At 41.0% G+C, this 23,678-nt stretch overlaps 1 protein-coding gene across 12 annotated transcripts in view; it reads left to right on the forward strand.

The window, feature by feature from the left end:
• The window catches only part of HIVEP2 (HIVEP zinc finger 2), a 138,565-nt gene that overhangs the window by 95,388 nt on the left and 19,499 nt on the right, over positions 1-23,678 (forward strand). For all 12 annotated transcript variants that reach the window (XM_041469832.1, XM_041469833.1, XM_041469841.1 and 9 more), the window contains 2 exons: positions 16,646-16,690; positions 17,941-23,563. In XM_041469832.1, the coding sequence (XP_041325766.1) occupies positions 18,152-23,563 (5,412 nt within the window). In that variant the 5' untranslated portion in view covers positions 16,646-16,690; positions 17,941-18,151. The remainder of the gene's footprint in view (positions 1-16,645; positions 16,691-17,940; positions 23,564-23,678) is intronic.

Here is a 23,678-nt window from a genome sequence, read left to right on the forward strand (position 1 = left end):
AGGGGAAGGCATGCTGATGTGGAAGTATTGAATAAATGCCATCTCAGTAACAATTTTACCAAATGTAGGGAAGAGTCTTACACGTCATGTCCTTGTTATAAGATTCATGGAGAAAATACTCCTACTCAGATAGAAATTTGCTGTAAACAGCTCTCTTGCTGTTAGAGTAGATGTACTTTTGAAGATGCAGTGGCTCTTAGAAGGAAAAGAGCATGTTGTGCAGTAATCTGACCTTACGTTGCATAGACACTTCCAGTTTTGGAATGTGAAATGTCTGAAACTGGGAGTGGGCGGACAAGAGGTGGAGCCAGTCAGGAGCCTGGGTGGCTGCGTTTCTGAGAAACTCTCTTCTGCTGGTGAGTACTGCTAATTCACCAAGCGCACGCCTAAAGCCCTGAATAGTGCTAAGCTGAACCACTAAACAATATCAAGTTTCAAATGGACATGGAGCTATAGGGTGATATTTTGGAAGTTAATTGTATGAAACCTCATTGAAAACAAGGCTGAATTCTTTCAGACCTGAAACCACAGCCTCCCAAAATGCGTCAGAGACTCTTGATGCTGCAGCGAGGTCAGCTTCCCTCCCCCCCTACCTGTGAGTCAGGACAATTCTATTATAGGAAGTTTTTATTGGAGGCTCTCGATGAAGAGGTAGACAACATGCAGATGGTGAGGACACACTGGGACAGAGTTTGGATCCTGTGCCTGCATAAGTGGTGACCAACAGGCGACCAACAGGTCAGAAGAGCATTTTTTCTGGAGAACAGTGGGATACTAAGGAAAGAATAGTATTTGAGCAAGAGGTAGGTTTGACTGATTTCACCTTCTGTCTAATTAAAACCTGGATTCAGAGTCCACTCAAGCTGGCATTGTATCGATTTCTCAAGGGGGACAAAGACTGAGTCTCTTGTAGACTTAATGCCCTCAGTGCTTGTCCGCAGTTCCTTCCATATCTAATTTAGCTGAAAATCACAGAAAATTAATTCTAGAGCAGCTCAGTTCACTGTTGAAAGAAAAAAGAAACCAAGGAGGAAGCAGAATGTATTTGACAGGTGGGAATTTCAGAGGTGTTATCTTGATTTTCAGTCAAGGCAGACACTTTTTAAAATAGAAACTTCCTGTGGGGTAGTCATCCACTTACTCTTTCCTTTTCTATAAATCCAGACCTGCTTATGGGTGGATCAACACCACTGGGACTTAAAAATATCTGTGAGCAATGCTGCCCCATTTATATTAGCAGGCCTATGACTTTTTCTGTGTTGTTTGTTATTGCTGTTATTACCTGGACTGCTTTAGCAGAGGGTTAGCATAGATGAAATTCCTGCAACAAGCAGTATTTTGACAACTTGGAGCTGTGGTTTTAGATGTGCTCTTCTTTTAATGCTGGCAGATGCTCTGCGCTTCCCGGACTCACTGCTACTGGAGAAGAAGTATCTTACAGCAGTCTGTGATTAAAAGGATACCTCTAGTAATAATTTACTCAATGAGGACTTCTATTATTTCTATGTGAAATTGCTAGCAGCAGGTAAGAGATCCTGGAATCCAGCTGTAGTTATTTAATTCGTAACCTGTCAGAAAATAAGGTTTTGGTTTCCACTCCTGATGAGCACCTTGAGTGAAAAGCAAAACATGTAAAGGGCTGACCTACCTGAGCCCTCAGCACAATGGGTAGTTCTGCGTTTGAGTGATTCTCCTGAGAGCACCCCATGTGGAGTCTTCCACTTTATTGAAGGTTTCTGTTGTCCTGGTTTGATCCACTTTTCAATTAATTGGTGGAATATTTCTATTAACTTTCCCACAAGCTAATTCAGACTGCATAAAAAGGGGAAAAAAGAAAAGATTCAGACTGGAATCCATGGGTGGTACATTTTATAAGCAACTTCATCAGTGCTTTGTTCCTAGAGATGTAAACAACCTTTTCTTTAAAAAATGAAAAGCAACTGGATGCACTTCTGGCGTCCCTCTGACTGCCAAGCATTCACTAGTAAACACTCAGGCAAATGGACCTCTTCATGCAGATGTGTCTGGGCCTGTATGTGGACCTATTCGTATGTGGAGTTTGAGTTGGAGAAAATAAGGTGCTCTTGATAAACTTGCTGAGGCAGTTATCTGCCTGAGATTACGTTTGTGTTTTTCATCCAGCAAGTTTTAAGTCTAAAGATGGTTGTGATGGAAAAAGCATAAAGCAAGGCTTTATGGTTTATGGTTTACCTGAGCTTTATGATGAGGAGGGGATAGACAGGCAAACTTAAGCAGAGCAGTGTGGTCTCCCAAAAGGGGGGTAGAACTGCCCCAGGCAGAGAATGCTCCCGAAAATTTTGATGCCACTAGCTGCCACATTACTCTTCAGTGTTATTTAGCAAATTATTTCCCTGTTGGATAAGATGGAAGTAAGCTTCCTTTGCTGTCTGCCTGATTGCCTGCTGTCCAAACCTGCTCTGACCAGTCAGCAAAAAATGTGAGTGCCTTTGACCTCCACTGGCCTTTTTCCTGGCCTTGCTCTGCCCTTTGCTCTTTCTGGCAAGGTCCTGTTACAGCTAGACCTTAGGATAGCAGCCTAAGTGCCAACAACTTCTAGCTGTCATGTGAAACTGCAATTTGGTTCACATCAGTTCTGTTCTTTCTCTAAGCAGTATGTACAGAATATAAAAGTTCATATCCTATCTTATGATTAGATTTGACATCCTTGAACAGATCAAGGAGAAAAATGAATTGTTACCCTGAAGAAAGTTGTGAAGAAAAATATCAGAGTGATGGCTTTTTGCTTTTAAGTTTTCCTGATCAGAACTCAGAGGCTGAATTTTGGATCAAACAGCCGTAGCGATTTTGCAATCAAATACTCCCAGCTTGTGAAGATGCAAACAGCCGCTCCTCCAGCTTGCTCTAATGAACCAGCAGCTCTTTGTTGATGCTAGCAAAGCAATTAGGCTCCCTGTTACGCAGTTGCATCTGAGCAATTTGGTTTATTTTACTCAAGGAGACCTCACCAATCCACAATTAAAGTGGCATTTTCATCTCTCACTTAGGGGTTGAGAAAACACTTTTGGAGGTCTTTGTTCCTCTGATGAGCTTGGGAGAGGAACAAAATCAAGCAAAGTTTTTTTGTGGCAGGAGTTGGGTCGTGACTGAGACAGTTGGCTACTTCATTATAGCAAACACGTAGGTGGCCTTTCTCATGTTTTGAGATCCAAGAGAGGAGCTCTGACTTGACTGACATCTTTGAGGGGAGTGGAGTCAATCCTTTGCAGAAGGAGGGTCAGGTCAGCTGTGCCATATGCAGCACTCACTGACAGTGAGCCCTTTCCTCTCAGCTCCTTTGAAGTTACAGTCTCTATCTTTTTGGCAGGATCAGATCCAAGTGGTGAGATGGCTCTGAGTTTGGGCAACTTAAAATGTCTGCAATTTTTTGCACTTGCTTGATTGTGGTATTTATAGCTCATTTTTACTGGTGCTTTCTTTTCAGTGCAACAGTTACCAGCAGACTTCCTTGCTGGTAACTGGTTCCACTCTGAAGGAAAGACTGGATGTAATTTGGAGAATCGTTAGGGTGAGATCAGTTCTTGAAACTTGAGTCAAGTTAATGATGAAACCTGAGTTTTGTTAATAATACATTGTAATTATCACTTCCAGCAGAGCAGATTCCTCATATTTCTCATCTTTTTAGCTTGAGGATCCTAGTTACTGTGATATTGCTTGGGTCTACAAGAGGAAGATACCTGGTCTCCACCACAAGATTTCCACTTGAGCTTTCCCAAGTAGAGCAGTGCGTCTGCAGATGTTGGTGCATTACACAAGCTGAGGTGAAGAGGGGCCAAGAGGAGGATACATGATCAAGAGATGAAACAGCAGAACGTTAATAATAAAAGACACCTAATTGGATGTGCCCTTTTGCCCAGCAACAAGGACATATGTCAGTGCACAGAAGGCACCAGGCTCGTGGCAACCTGCTCCCACCTCCTACAGGTCTTCCTGAGGACAAAATTGCATTATGAGCCAAGCCACTTGCCTGCTGCAGTTGGCAATAAAGCATTAATCCTAACCCTTTGTAGACTGCATCTTTGCTTGCACCTCCGAGATGCTGGGCCAGACTGGAGAGGTGACATAAATCATGGTGTGCCTTACGTGTTGGTGAGTGGGAGGGGAGTGCACACTGGGGAAAATGACACCGTGCAGGGGTGGGAGGGAGAAGGCTGTGGCAGGAAAAGCAACCTGCAGCAGGATGTAGGATGATGTGCGATAGTGCAGACTCTACTTAAAGCCGTATTTCCTTACTGCCTCCTGGAGCTCCTTTTGCAGCCTCCCCTGCTCTCCTGTGCTGGTGCCCACTGCCTCCATTTGCCCATGGTGTGCTCTAACCTACTGTAGGCTTTCATTTTGTGGGAAATGCCATTGTGGAACTCCTGTCCCATCTGAAGTGCAGGACACCACTGTATCCAGCCTCCCACCCCACCTATGCTATCTGAAGGTTCACCACATTGTGAAGGTGTGAGTAAGGGACTTACTTTAGAGCAAGGTGAAATGGCCTTAAGTTGCAACAAGGGAGGTTTAGTTTGGGTATTAGGAAAACTTTCTTCATAGCACTGGAACAGGCTGCTGGAACAGGGAATTGGTGGAGTCACCATTCCTGTAAGTAATTAAAGTCTTGTGGATGTGGCACTTAGGGACATGGTTTAGTGGTGGACTTAACAGTGTTAAGTTAATGGCTGGGCTCAATGATATCAACAGTCTTTTCCAATCTAAATGATTCTGGGATTCTGCATTTGGGACAAGAAGGTTCCAGCACCCACAGTTTAAACACTGGCCAAAGGAGAAAGCCTATGGCAGGAACTTACCAAAAAAGAAGATTTCGTTCCCTGACTTTGGGATTTCAGTCTATTTTACAGAATTTTAGAAAATACAATGTAACAGTAAGTGTTATGTTTTCTTAATACACTTTTCTGTGGTTTTCTTAGTTTAATCTTCTCCTTTGTATGTTTCTTTAAATAGATGCCATCTTAAAAAGTTAGGTAATATATTACTATTGCTTAGACAGAATTCCTGTTCCAAATCTGAGTGGGGAGGTACACTGAGGCTATGATCACTGTACTTTTAACTTTATAACTTAAGATCCACAAAGTGGTTGAGACTACGTGGTCCTGTTTCCTATTAGCTTTATGGAAATATATTGCCAGAACATAGTCTTCAGTATTTAAACCTACTAATAATTATTTTTACATCAATATTTCCTCTAATATAAAAACATCTATTCTTCATTTCAGATGAAAATTAAATTGTCTGAAGAATAGTATCATCAACTGATTTGTCTTACATCATCATGTTTATCTATTCTAGTAGAAAAATCAGTGATTATTAAATTTACCGCTAAGGCAAAGAATGAAAAGACAAAACTATGATGCTGCACAAAGAGTGTTCTTGCATCAATGGGTGTTAATCACAGCATATCAAGAAAAGAACATGGTCTCAATTTCCCACTGTAGTTAATGTTAAAAATTTAATCTTATTAACTTCAATTACTTTTTGTTTAATGTTAAAATCAGAGGAAAATAAAAATTCTAATTTCAGAATAATCATTTGGATTGAGTCTTGCATGTGAAGTTGGCAGTGTTACAGTGGACTTTTTTATCTTGTCGTAAATGAGAGAAAAGTCCGGTTAAAAACCTGTATGTTTTTGTTTAGCCCAGTAGAAGTGATGGGCGATATTTGGAGGCACACAGGAAGGCTGCACAATAATGAAACAAACTCCTCTTGTGCATGTCAGCCAAACGAGTCATGATATCAAATAGAAAAAGCAAAATTGTGGGAGAGACCATTTCCTTGCACAGCTCAGATAGAGCTCTAGTCAGCACTAGGAATTTGGCATGAGTGTTGCTCCCAGTAGTGGTATTCCAGTCACAGGCTTTAAATAGTTGCAGATGTTCTCAGGGGGACAAGGGGGGACTGTCCCTGCCTTCCTTTTGGGAAGCAGGGAGCGAAGCGCATGGCCTGCAGGAACATGGAGCTTCCCTGGAAGGAGGCTTGGCTGAACACCCCTGAACACCTCAGCTGAGTGTAGCTGTGGCTCGTCCTGTTGCAGTCAAACCCAAGGGAGGCGCAGGGCTCCTGTCAGGAGGAGCAGTGGGATGGTTCGTGTGGCAGCCCAACCAAGGCTGGCCGGCACCGGCAGTAGGCCAAGCCCTCCTGTTCTTGGCCAAGGCCAAGAAATGGCTGTAGCTGATGGCTCTCTTCCTGGCATGTCCTTCGTGCCAGGGAGGGGCTGTGCACCAGCCCGGGGCAGGTGTGGCATGCAGGACCTGGCTGTGAGAGAGCCGCTGTGTCCCACTGCTGCTGGCCGGGCACAGGACCTGCCCCCTGCCTTCACCTCCTGCTGCTCCCCGGAGTTTGCTGGTACAGCTCTGGTTTTGCCTCAGTCTATTCCCATAGTTCGATGGGTTGTTTATTGGGATGTCTTAATAGAAAGCTTCCGACTATTTGTTATGGGATGTCAGGATGCAAAAGCTGCATGGAAGATTTGCCTGGTCTTCTCACCTTTACTCTTGATATAATGTCGATGGAAAGGGAATGATTTCAAAATCTGAATTTTACCCCCCTCGTGTTCTGCAGTTTCTCAAGTTAGAAACAGGAAGCTGTTTTGCATAAAGGTAAGATTGTGTTTTTAACAAGAAAAGTTGGTGTTAGACAGGCTAAATATACCCACACAGTCATACTCAGTGGGTAGTCCTGGCTATTTTTAGGCTTTATTTGTGCCTCTCTTTATTTGTTGGGTTTTTTTTAGTGACATCTCCACTGTACCTTCAGCTCGTAGAGAGGCACCACTTCCTGCACTGGTATGAAACTGGCAATTACAGCCAGCCTTGTCAGGTGTCATTTATCAGATGTTGCAGAGGGCTGGTTTCAGCAAAGGAAGAACAAAGCTTAATAAAAAGAGAGAGAGGCAGAAGCATTCTCTTAATAATTTGCCCTTTGCAACAGCAGACCCTTATCAGATCACCCACGCTCATCTGGCTGCTGACGCTGTACTTGCTTCATTAGTACGAGCTATTTTTACACCTTTTGTGACTTTTGAGGAACCGAGTGGGCCTGCTGGCTTGTAGTGATTCACCATCTCCAGGCGAACAGGGTGTCCTTAAACCCTGTCAGTGGGGGAGGAAGGGAAAAGTAGGGGGAAGAGTTCAATTGAATGAGAAGTTGATTAAGTGGATTATTTATCTTAGGTGGTCTGAGTGATAAAACATTGCAATATGTCTTAAGGAAAATAGCCCTATATGTTTTTGGCTGGCACTGCAACATTTCAGATTGTTGGGAGCTATCCCACGGAACATTCAGTAATAATTAGTTCAAGTCTTGTTTAGCAAACATGCATGCTTGCACATGTACTCTACGTGATCATTTCTCTGTCCATAAAGGGAATGTTGAGGGCTAGACATGGAGATGTTTGAGAGTTGAACTTGATCTTTAAAGGGTTCTTCCAACTCAAAACACTGGGTTGCATGTTGGTGATGCTTTCTTTTGTTTGTTGTGTACAAGTGTCGCTGGTGTATTGCAAGCACCTAAGGTACTTTTGGGCCAGACTGTTAGGTGATTTCTCTTTCACTTCTGATAATGGAAAGAAAAACTAAATTTGGTGAAATGAGCCTGGCAGGATACAGGAGAAGGAGAACCCTGTATGAAGTTGTCTGGGTTTTTTTTTTAAAGCTGAGCAACATTTGCTTTGCCTTTTGATGGGTCTTCAAGAGATAAGGTCCTCTTGGAGCCTGTTGAGCTCTTGCCTGGTGGCTGAAATTAGGATTGCTGCCCTCTACTTCAGCTTCTCATGGACAGGAGTAAGCTGATGTTCAATCATTTCATATTGCAGGTTTCCTTGGAGTATTTTCAAAAGTTAGTGGTATGTGGGACACGTATGTGAAACGTTAAGGTGCTGTGGTGATGCACCCTGATCTGACCTTGTCTGGTAAAAAGTCATCATGAAATCTGAACAGTGTCTTTCCTGAAAAATGTTTTGGGTTTTATTATGTTGTGCTTGTTGAAATCTGTAACTTAGCTGTCAGCTTGGTCTGTGCCTTAAAATGGCAACAGCTCTATAATAACAGAGGTTTTAAATGCAGTTTCAGGCATTTTGTTAGACATTTATCTCTTCAGAAGTGTTTGCTTATGAGAATGATGGTAAGGTTAATAAACACAGCTGAGTTGTGTTTTGTAGAAAGAAACTTAAGTGCAAAGAGTGAAATTTCATGTATAACTACAAAATGCAGCAAAAGGCATATGCATATTTTACTGAATTTTTAAGTGGTATTCTGATGCAATTGAATGGTATACATACTGACTTTCAGTGCTTCATACAGTAAAAAAATAACAAAGTACTGTGAAATATAACCAGAATAATTTTAAAGAGGGGTTTTTTTATTATTCTTTTCCTCTTCAAGCCATCCTGAGGCTTGTAAAGAAAGCAGCATTATTAAATATGCAGTCTAATTAATGTATCCTACATTTCCTTTATAGTGATCGGAATCTTTTGGCAGTGCTCGGTGACTGGATTTGCTACACCAAAATGCCTGTATTGAGTCATTAGTCAAAATGAAACATTTTGGCTGCTGAGTAGTGACTGTTGTGGCATCTAAGCAATATTTAGGATTTGAGGCTTAGTAGCTGATCTCAGCTGAACTCTTACAAAGTATTCAGGATGGATAGAAATAAAACTGCTGTGAAGACCCATTCTACTTTGGGGGCAAAAAGTGGAAAAAAATAGTAAGAACATACTGCTGATGTTTAGCATGTGTCTCTTTTTGTTTTGACATGTGATGACCACAGAGCTTAGTAAACAATGACAGGTTTTCAAATAAGCTTGTATAATAATTGGTGTGAGTAAAAAAACAAATGCAAGCTCAGGTACTATAAATGTCCTCATATGTAATTCTTCCAGGGCGAGAGTTTCAGTCTGAGGCAGCGCATTTGCTCATTCAAAAAGGTGTTTGAAAGACACTGATATTTTAATGTGAAATGAAAGTGGTTTCTTCTGACATGGTGTGAAAGGAGGCATGACTGTTCACAAAATCTGCCGTGGTTGCATAATTAGGATTGTGTAACTTTTTAACTTGAAAAACCTCGCTTCCCAGAAAACTCAGTTATATTTTCCCTCTGAGGTGAAAATGCTAGGCTAAGGCCTTGTATTTGCCTAGTATTTCCTTTTGGCATGAGAAGAATAATTACTTTGTACCTAAAAATGTTGCAATATTTACTCAAATTTTGATTTTTTTTTTTTTCCTGGGAAAACCTGGGGGAAAGCTGTGTGATATTTTAACAGAGCTTTACCAGTACAGCTGTGTTCTCCCCAGCAGCTGCCCATTTGCAGGCCTTGTGTGAAAATGATGAGGCATTTCAGCCTTTGCATGTCTTTCAGTTAGGAAAATTCTTATATCCGACAACTTTAACAGTTTGAACTCTCCAGTGAAAATGTTCTTACCCTTCCTACTGCAGATGATGTTTTATAAGTCTGTAAATGACTACAAACCACATCTGCATGGGAATCTTGCTTTTTGCGTACACTTTATCCTTACCAAGTGCTGCTAACTTCATAGTTTACTTAGTCTGTCCTTTATTGGGTGTGAAATTTCCCTTTCCGATTAACACGTTCCTTTGTGTTGAATTGAGAAAAAAATTCTTTAATCTCAATAATTTTCACCAGTTCTTGCAAATGCAAAACTTCCATTGCAATCCCAGTGGCATTACATAGCATCATTGGTTAGCATCCGAGCTTTTGCTTTGCGGAAGTTTTTAGCCCTTTTTGGTCAGGGCCAAAGCTCCATTTCATTTCTACATAGTGAAAAGTAATTCTGCAAGTGGTGATTTGACACTTCTATGGTTTGGCATAGTGTCCTTATGTTTAACTGCTGTGGCTCAGAAGAAAGTGAGACAAAGCTGAGTTTCTGCTGACAGACTAGTCCAAGAATTAAGAGCTCATTAGTATCTCAGCACTGTTTTGGATACTCCTGTACATTGTTAATGTGTATTTAGTAAATACTGTTGCTTACTACTTAATTCACCCTTGAGAGACACTCATTCTTCTGCAGATAGTACCAATGGGATTAGCCATCGTATAAACCTTGTTTCAGCCATCAAAATGGTGTTTAAAGAGGACCTTGGTGGGCATTGGTTTGTGACTGTTCTCTGCATGGGAGCTGTTCTCACTCTTATAAATCACTGTGTACTACAGTTCGAAAGAAAATGGGAAGTGGGGATGGGTGTATGGGCAGGGCAAAACAATTGTGGTATTTTTGTTGCCTTCTGAAATTTTAATAATCCTGGAAGTACTGCCTGTCAGATCTGTTGTTGCTCTGCCATTACATTTTAAGGTCCACATGGGAAATTATTGGTATTTTATTAAACTGTTTTCATTTTTTAACTTGTTCCCCAAGGAAATAAGTACCAGTGAGCAATGATTAGCAGTTTATATAGTTCTCTTGTTTAGTTCATACTTGAATAATCCCAATCCTTTGCTTTTGTACAGAGACAGATTCAGGATGTCCATGTCAAAAGGCAGTCAGACAGAACAGGTAGATTTTGTGTTATCTGACATGCTCTGTCAGACTCTTGAGGTTCACAGCAAGATTAGGCAACCAGAAACAAAATATTTACCTGATCCGTTAAAAGCAGTGGGATCAGAGGGATCAATTAACTGATAATTGGTTGACAGGATTGTTTGGCTTGTTGGCTATTTTGGCATCTCTTTGACAGCAGGGTTTTGTTCAGTTCAAGGAGAAGAATAGAGATTTGTTTTCAAATTCCTACCTGTAAAGGAAGCATTTAAGATTAATTTGGCTCCTACATAGTTTTTTCTCCTTTTTTTTTTTTTTTTTTTTTTAAATACTCATCCTGTGGAAATAGCTGTTCAACTGGTCTTTGGCAACATTAGAGCTTTTTTTATACATGTTTCCCCATCTGATAATAATGTGTGCATTGTTTATGATGCTAAAAAAGGAAATAGTGATATACTTTTAAGTGAGAAATCCTTGTTATTATAGTTAAAACGTCAGTGTTAAAGCGTTTCTACTCTAGACTTCCTATATAGCTTGTTAAAAATTTGAAGTTAAGGTTTTTGTTTGGTGCTGTTTTTCTACAGAGAGCAGCAGTTTAAAATTATATTTGAGATACTTAACATAGCAAAACCTGAATGTTTTGCTGCAGCTTGTACTCAAAGCATTTATGGTACAAACCAGCATCTCTTAATGAAAATCACCCATCTTTTCTTACTATTATGTAATTGAACATTTCTTTATATTATGTTACATTTCTGTATGTTACAATTCTCTCCGTAGACATCTTAGAGGTGTTGACTTATTTTTACCTTGTGGCAAATAACTTCAGATATTTTGTATGTAGGATGTAAAAGCCTAAACCTAAATGGTCTGATTCTGTTTGTTTTTATGAGGAATAAATCTGGAATGATGTCCTTGGATTTGCAGCTCAATGCTTCAGATTCCCACCAGGTTAATGTAGAGCAGAATTTTGCTCTCCTTCTTATTGGTACAATTTGTCTCCTTTCAGTCTCTTTGAGTCAAATCTTGTAATGAGAGGCTCTTGTTTCATAGCTGATTTTTCTCTTAGTGTGTGCCTGACCTCTGACTCAGTAGGGTCACATTCGGAGTCTAGGTCTTCATCACAGCAAGTACACATAGATATTTATATGAAATGTCTGAACAGGTCTAAGATCCTGCACTTCAGGTTATCAGGTGTTAGGGTACAACAGATTTGATTACTTGATTGTTTTCTTAGTTGGTGTCAGCTTGATTGTTTTCTTAGTTGGGCTTTTAAAGTACGTTCTTCAACATACTCTCATAATGGTCTCAGGTAATATTTTGAATTATATGAAATAATTAAGGTGAATTTGGTAAAAGCATAAAATTAATTAAATACTCAATACTACTACAGTTGTTTAAAATGTTTTAGATGCCAACTCTCAATGGCTGAGATTCTAGAACAGTTCTCAAAGTAAAGCAAGATACAGTTGAAGCACTGAAATAATAATGGCACAAATCAGAATGCCAGGTTTTACACCACTTCTAGTTTTACACACACAAATCTGTCCCTTGAAACCAGCAACTACCAGGGACACAAATGTGCCCTCATGAGGACAAAAGCCTGAATTTGTTGTTTGGACACAGTGAGGTTGCAGTCTGCCCTTGATGTATCTGTAACTGGATCCTCTCAGTTCCTGGCTTCTTGGGGAATCCATGCGAGAACAATATAGCAATGGAGAACAGATCCTGCCCTGTAGCTTGACCTCGAGTAAACTCAGTACAGTTTGTTAGATCATTGTGTACTGCCTGCACTTGCTGAGCAGTGCTTGGGTTTGTATTGGATGGTACTTTTAAATGACATTTGAAAAAGTATATTGTAATAATTAGTTCAGCTGCCCAAATTTAAAAAAAGAAAAAGCCATCAAAAAAACCACCCCAAAAAAAGCACCCAAAAAAACCTGAAAATCCAACCAAACCCATAAGTACTAATCTAAGTGTTTCATGATTTTTCCAAAACTGTGGCTCTCTGGCTGATTTTGGAGAGTGACAATACATTCAATAAAGTACTGGAATCCAGAGGGCAGGCAGAACATCTGAGGTGAAATTAAATTAACAAATTAGAGTAGTATCTTCAAACCTGAAGAAGTAACAACAGCACGTATAACATAGAAAGTGGTAGATTAAAATAAATGCATCTAACCTGTTTTAAAACCTGTTTGATTTGCATGTGCAAAATGATGTCTTACAACTCCTGCCAAACTGGAGCAAAAGCACAAGCATGCTCCCATTCCCCAGTAATTCAGACTTTGCCAAGTGTCAGTTGGTCATCTTTTTTTTTTCATTTGTGTAAAATGCCAAAACTATACACCCCAAGGACTGCATTCTTTTTGTTCTGTTGCCACATAACATCCTCAGCCCATGAATGTATAACCTTGGAAAGAAGGAGGAACAAATGCTTATCTATCTTCATACCAGTTAAACCCTTCAGTTCAGAGGTGCACACTGGATGCTGGTTGAGAGGTCTTCTTCAGGCATAGCCCACCTATGACTTTGCCTCTACGGGTGAAACTATAAATCCATGTTTTGCTAGGGATCTCAGTCTTTTTTTAATTTTTCACTGGGATATCAGCACCAAGCAGTTCTTTGGGGAATCTCATTAGTAAGACAGAGGGAAACATGTAGGACAGCAAGCTGAAAGTATGCTGCCTTTCTTCCTGAAAGGCCAAGGCAATTTTCTTCTCAGTTGCAGGTGGGGAAGAGTTAGAGGTGGCCTCTCTAGTAAGGCTGCTGGGCTTATCCCAGACATAAACTAGACTTGCCTAATAAGGGTCTTGGCAGAGGTCTGTGCATGAGTGTCAGGATTTCATAGGAGCCACTGCAGTTTTTCTGTGCTAACACTTGCCCTATAGAATACAAATTCTTCAGGGGCCAGTTACTGTGGTTTTAGCCAGCTTTGTGCTGGCAGAGCTGGACAAAAAAGATTTAAAACAAGGCTGGATCTGACCCTTAGTCCTTATGCTAGAGTCAATATTTATTCTGTATGGTGCACTCCGGATTTAGCCTGGAAGACATAAGCTTCCAATTTGTTCACTTGCAAGAACTGTAATATGAGCTACAAATTGAGAAGCAGTAAAAGTAATATCTTGCCAAATTTTATTTTAAAGCTGTTGAGTGTAACCATTTTAATGGTCTGAAAAAAAAGAGGAAAAAAAAAAAGAAAAGAAGGAATAATCTTGGAGCTCTGCAGTCAATCAGATATACATCCCCTGCATACAGCTCACAAAGGCGCTCTCGTTAAAAAAGGAGCAAAAGGATAATGTTCCTTTCTAGAAAGTTTTCAAAGTCTTGATTTAGTGGGTGCATCTGACATAAATACAGCTCCTGGTTTCCAAGTAATCTTCTCATGTTCAAAGTTTTCATGGAAGTGAAATGTCCTGTTTTGAAGCAGGCAGATAGCACAGCTAATGTGACTAGGGGAGCTGGCTCTTGGGCCACATTCCTGTCAGGAAACCTGGCTTGGCCACCAGCCAGGAAGGACTTTGCAGCTCCTGTCAAACAATGTGCTCTGTGCAGCTCCCATACGGCTTCTGATCCGGGTAGGTGGGCTACTCTTACTCACTCCAGCAGAGCTGAGCCGTGCCAAAGGCATTAAAAAAATTGTGCCCTTTTGTCATCCTTTGTTCCTTGGTTTTAAATAGGTAGTACTCTAAATATAATGAGTTTCTGCCTATCGAATAGTATGTATTTGATGAAAAGCAATATTTAAAAGTGTATTTACAATTTTTTCTAAAGGAGAAACATTAATCACTTGGAAAAATTGAAGCATTCTGTTGGTTTAAGCTAGGCTGTGGATGCAGCCAGATGAGATGGAGTTTTGACTGGATGAAACAGAAACAATGCCAACTAGCTTTGCAGTGTCTTACATTTCTCCCGTTAGGCCAGTCTCCCATTAGGAAGGGGAAAAAGCACAAGAGAAGTAATATTAAAGCCATCTTTGACACAGCACGGATGGCAGCTCAAACCAAACCAGAAATTATTATGTTCCTTCTGGAAAGGGATTTCTTTTTCCCAGGAGAGTGGCTCTTGCCATACTTAAACCATCAATAATCCCTGTAATTAGTCTCTACCTGTTTCATAGTGGAGGTTGAAAAATTGTATAGAATGTTCTGAGGTTGCAGTCCTGAAGAAGGGCTTTAACTCTGTAACGGAGTTCTCAGTCCAGAACAGAAAGGTTTTGGATGTATATTAGCATCATCTTTTGCTGAAATAAAGCCATTGCTGTCACATTGCCGTGACTGGCAGATTTCTTCTATAAAGGTGCTCTCAGTAAAAGAAGTGTGAAAAGAAAGGATACTCCCATCTTCTAGAAATTTCTCCTTCACCATTTGCAAAATTGCCTAATAAGGAGAAGAGTATTTTTCTTTGAAGATGGAAAATACCTTTTTGCTCTCTCAGTAAGGAACATTCACTCCTGCCCCTCTTTCTGCTTTCTCAAGCCACACATTTTCCTTTACATCTGTGCTCATATATTGGAATCATTAGCTACCTGGGATTCAGTGCAGCTCAGCTGCTGGAACTGCTGGGCCATTTACCTGCCATTTCCTCATGAGCCCCTGCCGAGCTGCTCTGCAGTAACCACTTCTGGTATAATGTAACTCGTGCACAAGGATTTCTTTTTCCATTTGGACTGACACTTTTTATTTGAGGAAGCGGATTGGGAAACTAAAAAAAAAAAAAAAAAGAAAAAAAGTTGGATTTCATTTTTCTTTTTTATTTTAGAGAATTAGAAAACAGACTTATTTAAAGGTGCCATTAGCACATCAAAGCTAAATGACATTATGATTCTAAAACATTCTGGTTTGCATTTGATAACTTGCTGTTATTTTGTACTTCAGGGGATTTCTCTATAGTTAAAAGAAATAGTTGACTACACCAACATTCCATCAGTTATTGCTGGCCTAACTACTGACATATTATTTGTACTACTAATGATTAATTCATAACAGGTGGCATGGTACTGATTCTATTTGTGTCAAGTTGTCAGGCTTTGCTAATGTCCATTTGTTCTTGGAAAGTGTTATTAATTACAAAGAACTAAAAAATATTTTTCAATATTTTGTTGGGTTTTTTTTTCTTTTATAAGATGTTATTTTTTTATAATTTTTGGTGTAATTCAATGGAAAAAAACATGAGCACTCTAGCTTCTTTGTGATAGTTGCTAATTGAGGATCGTTACAATAGTCTGTGTCGCCTACTCTGAAGCTAATGTTCCAGCTGTTTCTAAAGATCTGTTTTTTAGAGATGCTCTGACTTTTGGCATAAATAAAAGCAATAGAGAAATGCTGCCATTATTGCTTTTGTTGTCAAAATTGAACATAGATCGTTTTTAATGAAACAAAAGCAGAAATCTTTTTGAAGTGAGATTTGTCGAAAACTGAAAGGGAGAGTCCTCCTTTTGTGGGTCTTAAGGCAATGAGATGATGCTCAGGCTCCCTCTTCTCTGAGCTGGTCTTTTCAAAAATACAGAGTAGCCTGCAATGTGGTGACAGTCAGAGAGGTCGCAAATCATGGCAGTCAGAGAGGTCTTTTCTGTAAGTTTCTTCTCTGAGAAAGCAGCCATATATTCTATAGTACTATCATTCAGGTATTAACTAATTTGGACACCTACTCCTGTTTCACTACATTTTCTTCTCCCTGAGTGGTGACACCCTGACCAGGACTTTTTGCTGGTCCCTGAAACATTTAATGAGAGGCCTGGAGTCTAAAAGTATTAGCTGAAGAGAGGCATTGAAAGGGGATTTGCCAAGGGGATTCAGGGATAATCCAGGCTTAACAAAGGCATAGGAATGAAGAGGTACACTGGCAGCTCTCTTTTCACTGATTCAGGAAGGTGAGACTTTATTAGTTTAGACTTGCTGTTATTCATCTACACATTAGAAACCTAAGTCCTTTAAAACTATTCATGCTTATAGTCTTCAAATGTAATTACTCAGACCTCTAAGTCACGACATGAAATTTTCTAGTGGATGGGTAAATGAAATTTTCAGACCTCTACTGTAAAGAATAGAAGATTTTCATCATCATCTATACCTAATATCAAAAATTTCTTATAATTGTATTTTTTTTCCCCACAGGGAATTTGAAGATAGTCATGCCTATTAGATGTTCAGAAGATGCAGGTAATTACTTTATACTGAAAAAAAAATCTGAAGTGCTATTACTTGTGTGTTTTCATGCACTTAGCTATTGTTTCTTTAAGCCAAATTCATTTTCTCCACTGTAGGAATGAGAAGTATTCCAGTATCTATAATACTGATGTTTTTACTCTTTTCCTTGCTAAAGTTAAATTAAGGCTGTCTGTATAATTCTCACTATTTTATCCAGAAACTGTCTTGTGTTTGGATAACATGAAAACAGTGAGGGAAAATTTTACTTCAAATTCAAATGCTGTACTTTTCTATGGAAATCATACCTCTGAGCTTTTGGTCTTTTTAATGGAACTGTGGAAATCTATTGTGTTTAAACATTAAAAATGCATGTATACCTGGATGGAATTGTGTCAACAGTGAAATCTAAAATGCTAGTCACATAAGCACAGTCTCTAATACATCCTTTACATCTAGCAAGACATTCTCACTAGAATTTAGCATAGTGATTTGAAGATGGAGTTGGGGAAAGGTACCATTAGTGCTGTGTTTGAAATGCTTCTTTGATGTCTCTTTTTTGACTGTTTAAAAGTAGTTTAGAATGGCAAGCACCATCTTCTTATAAAACCAGTTAGATGATCTAAGGTAAGAAGTACCTCACTTCAGCAGTTTTTTAGCAATATTCAGTATATACCCCAAGCTGACTAGTTAGAAACAAGCATCTCCATAGTGGAGGACCTTGTGCATGGACAGCCTCTATGTCAGAAGCACCTGTCATGATATGGAAAGATTTTTTCACTGATCAACCTACTTTGACTCGAGAGGAAGGCCAGGTGACTAAAGTGCGTGTCTGAACCGTAAGTGAGTAATACTGGATAAGGTAATTCCCACTCACAGTGTTAGGCTTCTATTTTCATCAGTGATTTGCTGAAAGAGCTTTGAAAGTATGTGGTGGACTTTTTGAGATCAAGCCTTTAAACTGTCCCCTGAAAGCCTTCCAAAACTACTGTTTCATTTGGAAAGTGTAGGTCTTTATTTTCCAATCCTAGAGCAGCTATTGAGTAGTGATTATGCTTGTGTGCAGTCCCTAGAGCCAGTCTAACTGTTTCTGCTCACAAAAGGGAGTTTAGTGAAATGTAGTTACTTTTGCTCAAGTCCCTCAGTAATTTCCATGTAAGGCTAAATAGAAGTGCAACTGACTGCACCGATGTTGTTTAGTATGTCTGTACTAACTGGTGTGTGTGGGTTTGTTTTGGTTTTTTTTATTTTATATTTCTGTACAGGTAGCTGTGTCACCATGGAAGAGATGAAGAGAGCTTTGCTGTAGGAGATCACAAGTATCTCTGGATCATTCTGCATCTCAGTATTTAATAACAACGGAACATGTCCAAATGCTATAATAAGTCTTTGCAAATGTATAATAAACTGTTTAGGAAAGTTCATGCCATGAAATGAACTGTGTAATACTCTCATTAGTGTACAGACACAAATCTAATGCCTATAGACTACTGCGTGGAAAGTTCCAAAGAGAAAGAAAAGTCTGTGACCTTGCAACAGCCCTGGAAAAATGGGAGCAACAAGACTTTGAAAAGCACAGCTTTGGGCACACTCCATGTGTCTGCACAGCTTTCAAGTGAAATAGCACTTAAGACCTTGTGTAACAAAATGGACTCTGGGGACACAGCTATAGGGCAAAAAGCTACCTCAAGGTCTGGAGAAACTGCTAAAGTACCAAGTAGATGGAGGCAAGAACATTCAGCTGTTATTAAGATGAGCACTTTCGGCAGCCAAGAAGTACAGCGGCAACCACAAATAGATCACGAGCAAGTAGGAAACACGGCATCAGCACAACTTTTTAGTTCTGGGAAACTGGTATCATCAAATGAAGCTGCACAGCAAGTCACAGAGAAGCAATATCCACAGCATCGTCCAAGCCCTTACTCATGTCAACATTCACTTTCCTTTCCACAGCATTCGTTGCCACAAGGCTTCTTGCACAACATAAAGCCACATCAGAGCTTGGAAGGCCCTCCATGGCAGTTTCCTAGCCACTTGCAATCAGTTGCCTCAGAGGACTTGTTTCCTTTTCATATGCATAGCCATAGTGGAGGTTTCTCCAGGAAGAAGATTTCAAGTTTGAACCCTGCATACAGCCAATATTCACAGAAATCTTTAGAACAATCAGAAGATGCTCACAAAAAAGAGCACAAACCCAAAAAGCCTGGCAAGTACATTTGTCCTTACTGTAATCGGGCCTGTGCCAAACCTAGTGTACTTAAAAAGCATATAAGGTCTCATACTGGTGAGCGACCATACCCTTGTGTCCCTTGTGGTTTCTCCTTCAAGACGAAAAGCAACCTTTACAAACACAGGAAGTCACATGCCCATGCAATTAAGGCAGGGTTGGTACCTTTCACAGAGTCAGCAGTCTCTAAATTGGACCTCGATGCCGGTTACATCGATGTGGAGGCTGAAATACATTCAGATGGAGAGCAGAGCACAGACACGGATGAGGAGACCTCACTCCTGGTGGAAGGGTCTGACAAACTGAGCCCCGTCTCACAGCTCCCACTGGACATTGCTAGCAGGAGTGGTTTCCACTCCTCCATGGAGGAGTCCTTGGTAGGGCCGATGAAAGTCCCCATTTTGATTATCCCTAAAAGTGGGATTCAGTTACCCAGTGAGAGTTCACCATATATTAGCTCTGATATGTTGCAAACCCCATCCTTAAATACCAAGTCTGATGACTCTCATACAGTTAAACAGCGACTTGCACTAAGACTGTCAGAGAAAAAAGGACAGGATTCTGAGCAGTCATTAAACCTCCTGAGCCCACACAGTAAGGGAAGCACTGACTCTGGCTATTTTTCCCGCTCAGAAAGTGCTGAGCAGCAAATTAGCCCACCAAATACTAATGCAAAGTCTTACGAAGAAATAATTTTTGGGAAGTTCTATAGGATTAATCAAAGAACAGCACTAACTGTAGCCACAGCAAATCAGGAACACAGTTTAATGGGTAGAAAGGGCAAAACAGACCCATCACCTCTTTCAAATAACAGACTAGATATCAAGATGCTTGAGGAACATATTTCTCACCTGCCTCCAAATAAAGAGGAACTCATTGACTCCAATAATTTGAGCACTATTAAATCTACACAAGTTTATCCAGGCAGCAATACAGAATGTAGACAATCCCAGACCACATCATCCATCAAAAGTGAATCCAACTTGTACCAAGTCAGTCAGCAGGGTGATGTGCCTGTCCTTCTAGAGCCCCCAGTAGATTCTTCTCCTCTTATTAGAAGTAACTCCATGCCAACCTCTTCTGCAAACAGCCTAAGTATTCCCCCATCTCTGAGAGGAAGCCATTCATTTGATGAGAAGATGACTGGCTCTGATGATGTATTTTATCCCGGGACAGTGGGAATATCCCACCAAAGAATGTTGAGAAGGCAGGCTGCCTTTGAACTGCCATCTGTACAGGAGGGACACTCAGATTCAGATTATCATGGAAGACAAGGGAAAAATATTATTATTGCTTCGAGCAGACAGACAGCAGGTGACAAAGGACCACCCTTAAAAGAGAAGAAAGGGGACAAGACCTTTTATGACTATGATGCCAGTGGAAAGCACTACAGAAAGTGGGAAGAATTTGAAGCTCAGAAGCAGAACTACAGGGACTCACCATCCTTAAGTGGGATGAACAAAGGGGGAGAGTTTTTTATTGATGCACTTGGACAATCTCAGTCAGTGCCATCCTTGCTTGGAACAACTTTTGAAAACAGAAAGCGCAGGAAAGAGGAGAGTGTTGGAGATGAGGAAGACAGTCCTATGATTTGCAGCAGTACAATTGGCACCCCTGGGGGAATTCAACCTTTGGACTTTGATCCCAAATCTCAAATTCAGGAAGTGCCAAGAAGTGGATTTGCCCTTCAGGGTCTGGAAAATGCTCCCCATTGCCATGCGGAACGTTTTGAAATGTGCAGGCCTTACTTGCAGTCTGGAAGTCCAGCAGCTTCTTTGGAAGACTCATCCCTTACTGCAGAGCAAGAAAAGACTGCAGAGTCACTGGTTAGAAAGCCCCCAGGAAATGTCATCTCTGTCATTCAGCACACAAATTCATTGAGTAGGCCAAACTCATTTGAAAGGTCTGAATCTACAGAACATATTTCATGCCAGCAGGAAAAGATGTATTCACCATCTGAAACATGCGAGAGTGAGATTTGTGAGTCCCCGATGAGCCCAGACCGAGCTCCACAAATGGAAAATGTTGACACCAGTAAGCCATCCCCATCCCAGCAGCCTCAGCCGTGTCATATCCAGCCCAGGTTGGTTCGCCAGCACAACATACAGGTACCTGAAATTCGTGTCACGGAGGAGCCAGATAAGCCTGAAAAAGATAAAGAAGTGCAAAGTAAAGAGCAGGAGAGACCCACTGAAGAATTCCAGTGGCCCCAGAGAAGTGAAACCCTTTCTCAACTTCCAGCTGAAAAGCTACCACCCAAAAAGAAGCGTTTAAGACTGGCTGACATGGAGCATTCCTCTGGGGAATCCAGCTTTGAGTCTACAGGTACAAGTCTCTCTCGCAGCCCTAGCCAAGAAAGTAATTTGTCCCACAGTTCAAGTTTTTCAATGTCCTTCGAAAGAGAAGAGAATATGAAGTTCATCACACCTTCCAAACAAGATGAATTTGGAAAACCGTCTGAGTTTTTAACAGTTCCAGCAGGTGCTTACTCACTTTCCGTCCCTGGGCATCACCATCAGAGGGAAATGAGACGCTGCTCATCTGAACAGATGCCCTGTCCTCATGCTGCTGAAATCCCAGAGATCCGAAGTAAATCCTTTGATTATGGGAACTTGTCTCATGCCTCTTCAGCTGGAACACCTACTGTGGCATTGTCTCCATCCCGAGAAAGGAAGAAATGCTTCTTGGTTCGCCAAGCTTCCTTCAGTGGTTTTCCAGAGATTTCTCAGACTGATCAGAGCACAGAACAAAGTATAAAGCAGGAACAGATGGAGCATTCACAGGTTGGTCTTCGCTCTTCCCAGCTTGTCTGGCATCACTCCCCTTCCGCTGTACTTCAGCCCATTCAGGTGGATGACTCTGGAAAACAGGCTATTGGCTCTTGTGCTCAGCTTAGTAATAGCTCATCCCACCTCGCCCAGCAACAGGTTCTTGTTGCAGACAGCCCGGAAATGTTAAGGACTCCCTTAATCCAGCAAGCACCTTATATTCCTAACAAACATCCATCAGAGCAGCAGCAGCTATTTGCACATCAGGAAAAAGTCCCATTTCCCCCTATTCATAGCACCTTGTTTCAGTTCCCCTATCCAGCTGTCTGCATGGTTCATTTACCACCATCTCAGCAGCCTATCTTGTGGCAGTCCTGCACAGAACCTCTGCACTTCCAGCATCAATTTGTACAACAGCTGCAGAAATCTTATGTCAAACAGGCTTTCCAAATAGATGTACCTCCAAGTTATCACCTGGAACATGCACCTGAGCTTATTGGAAAGAAAGCAGCTGATTATGTGCATGCTAAAGAGCAAGCATACCAGCATTACTCAGGAACATCTGGGTCGTATTCAAAAAATACTCTTGCTAAGTACCAGTCAGACCATAGCATTAAGCCAACAGATACCTCCTCTGAGCAGCATCTTCAGACAGATTTTGACTCCCCAAGTGATGGATCTGTGCAGTCTTTGCCAGGAACAGTTGTTCCCGTCAGGATACAAACCCACGTGCCATCATATGGTAGTGTCATGTACACAAGCATTTCCCAGATTCTTGGACAGAGCAACAGTCCTGCAATTGTGATATGTAAAGTTGATGAGACAGTTTCTCAAAGAACATTGGCAACTAATGCAACCATGCAAGGAATTGGATTTAACATAGCTCAGATGTTGGGTCATCATGGAGGACTAGAAAAATATCCCTTGTGGAAAGTGCCGCAGACACTTCCGCTTGGACTGGAGCCACCAATTCCCTTGTGTTTGCCTTCCACTTCTGACATGGCTTCTACCTTGGGAGGAAGCAAACGAATGCTTTCCCCTGCCAGCAGCTTGGACCTCTTTGTGGAGACCAAGCAGCAGAAACGAGTCAAAGAAGAAAAAATGTATGGGCAGATAGTTGAGGAACTAAGTGCAGTTGAGTTGACTAACTCAGATATAAAGAAAGATTTTCCAAGAATGCAGAAGCCTCAACTAGTAAGGCAGAGCTGTGCTACTGAGCCAAAAGAAAGTCTGCCATCCATGTCATCCTCTTCATCGCTGTCATCCTCAGCGTCTCAAGATTTCCCACCTGTCAGCATGGCGGGAGCTGATGCATTCCCACTGAGCAGAGAAAAACTTTCCAGTTTTGATTCTGCATCCCCGGGACAGAAGTCCAGTGGCCCATCTGAAGGAAGAGACTCACCAGAAGAGTTGGATGTGGATGAAACAGCCTCAGATATGAGCATGAGTCCACAGAGGTCTTCATTGCCACCAGGAGAAATTCAGGCAGAAGACCAACTGAAACATCAAAAATTACCTCTTGGGATGTTAGTCCAGATGTCATCTAATACTGTTGGGAAAGTCACAGCCTCAACCATTCTCCTGACAGACGTAGCAGATTTTCAACAGATCCTTCAGTTTCCAAGTCTGCGTACTACAACTACTGTGAGCTGGTGTTTCTTAAACTATACGAAACCCAATTACACTCAGCAACCAACCCTCAAAGCTTCTGTTTATGCTTCATGGTGTATAAGTTCATGTAACCCAAACCCATCTGGGCTAAGTACAAAGACCACTTTAGCACTTTTAAGGTCCAAGCAAAAAAACACCACGGAAATCTACACCCTGGCTGCTATGCACAGACCTGGAGCTGGTAAACTGACATCATCAAGTGCATGGAAGCAGTTTGCTCAGGTAAATAAGAAATTTTAATAAAATTAAATTCATACATGTTTATGTGAGAAATTTCTAGTAAACTATAAAATGTGAGTTAATTTTTTTTTTAAGTTTCCCTATTGGGAAATCAGCC

This window comes from Pyrgilauda ruficollis, unplaced genomic scaffold (assembly GCF_017590135.1).
Source record: "Pyrgilauda ruficollis isolate IOZ18807 unplaced genomic scaffold, ASM1759013v1 scaffold24, whole genome shotgun sequence".
NCBI classification, from domain to species: Eukaryota; Metazoa; Chordata; class Aves; order Passeriformes; family Passeridae; genus Pyrgilauda; species Pyrgilauda ruficollis.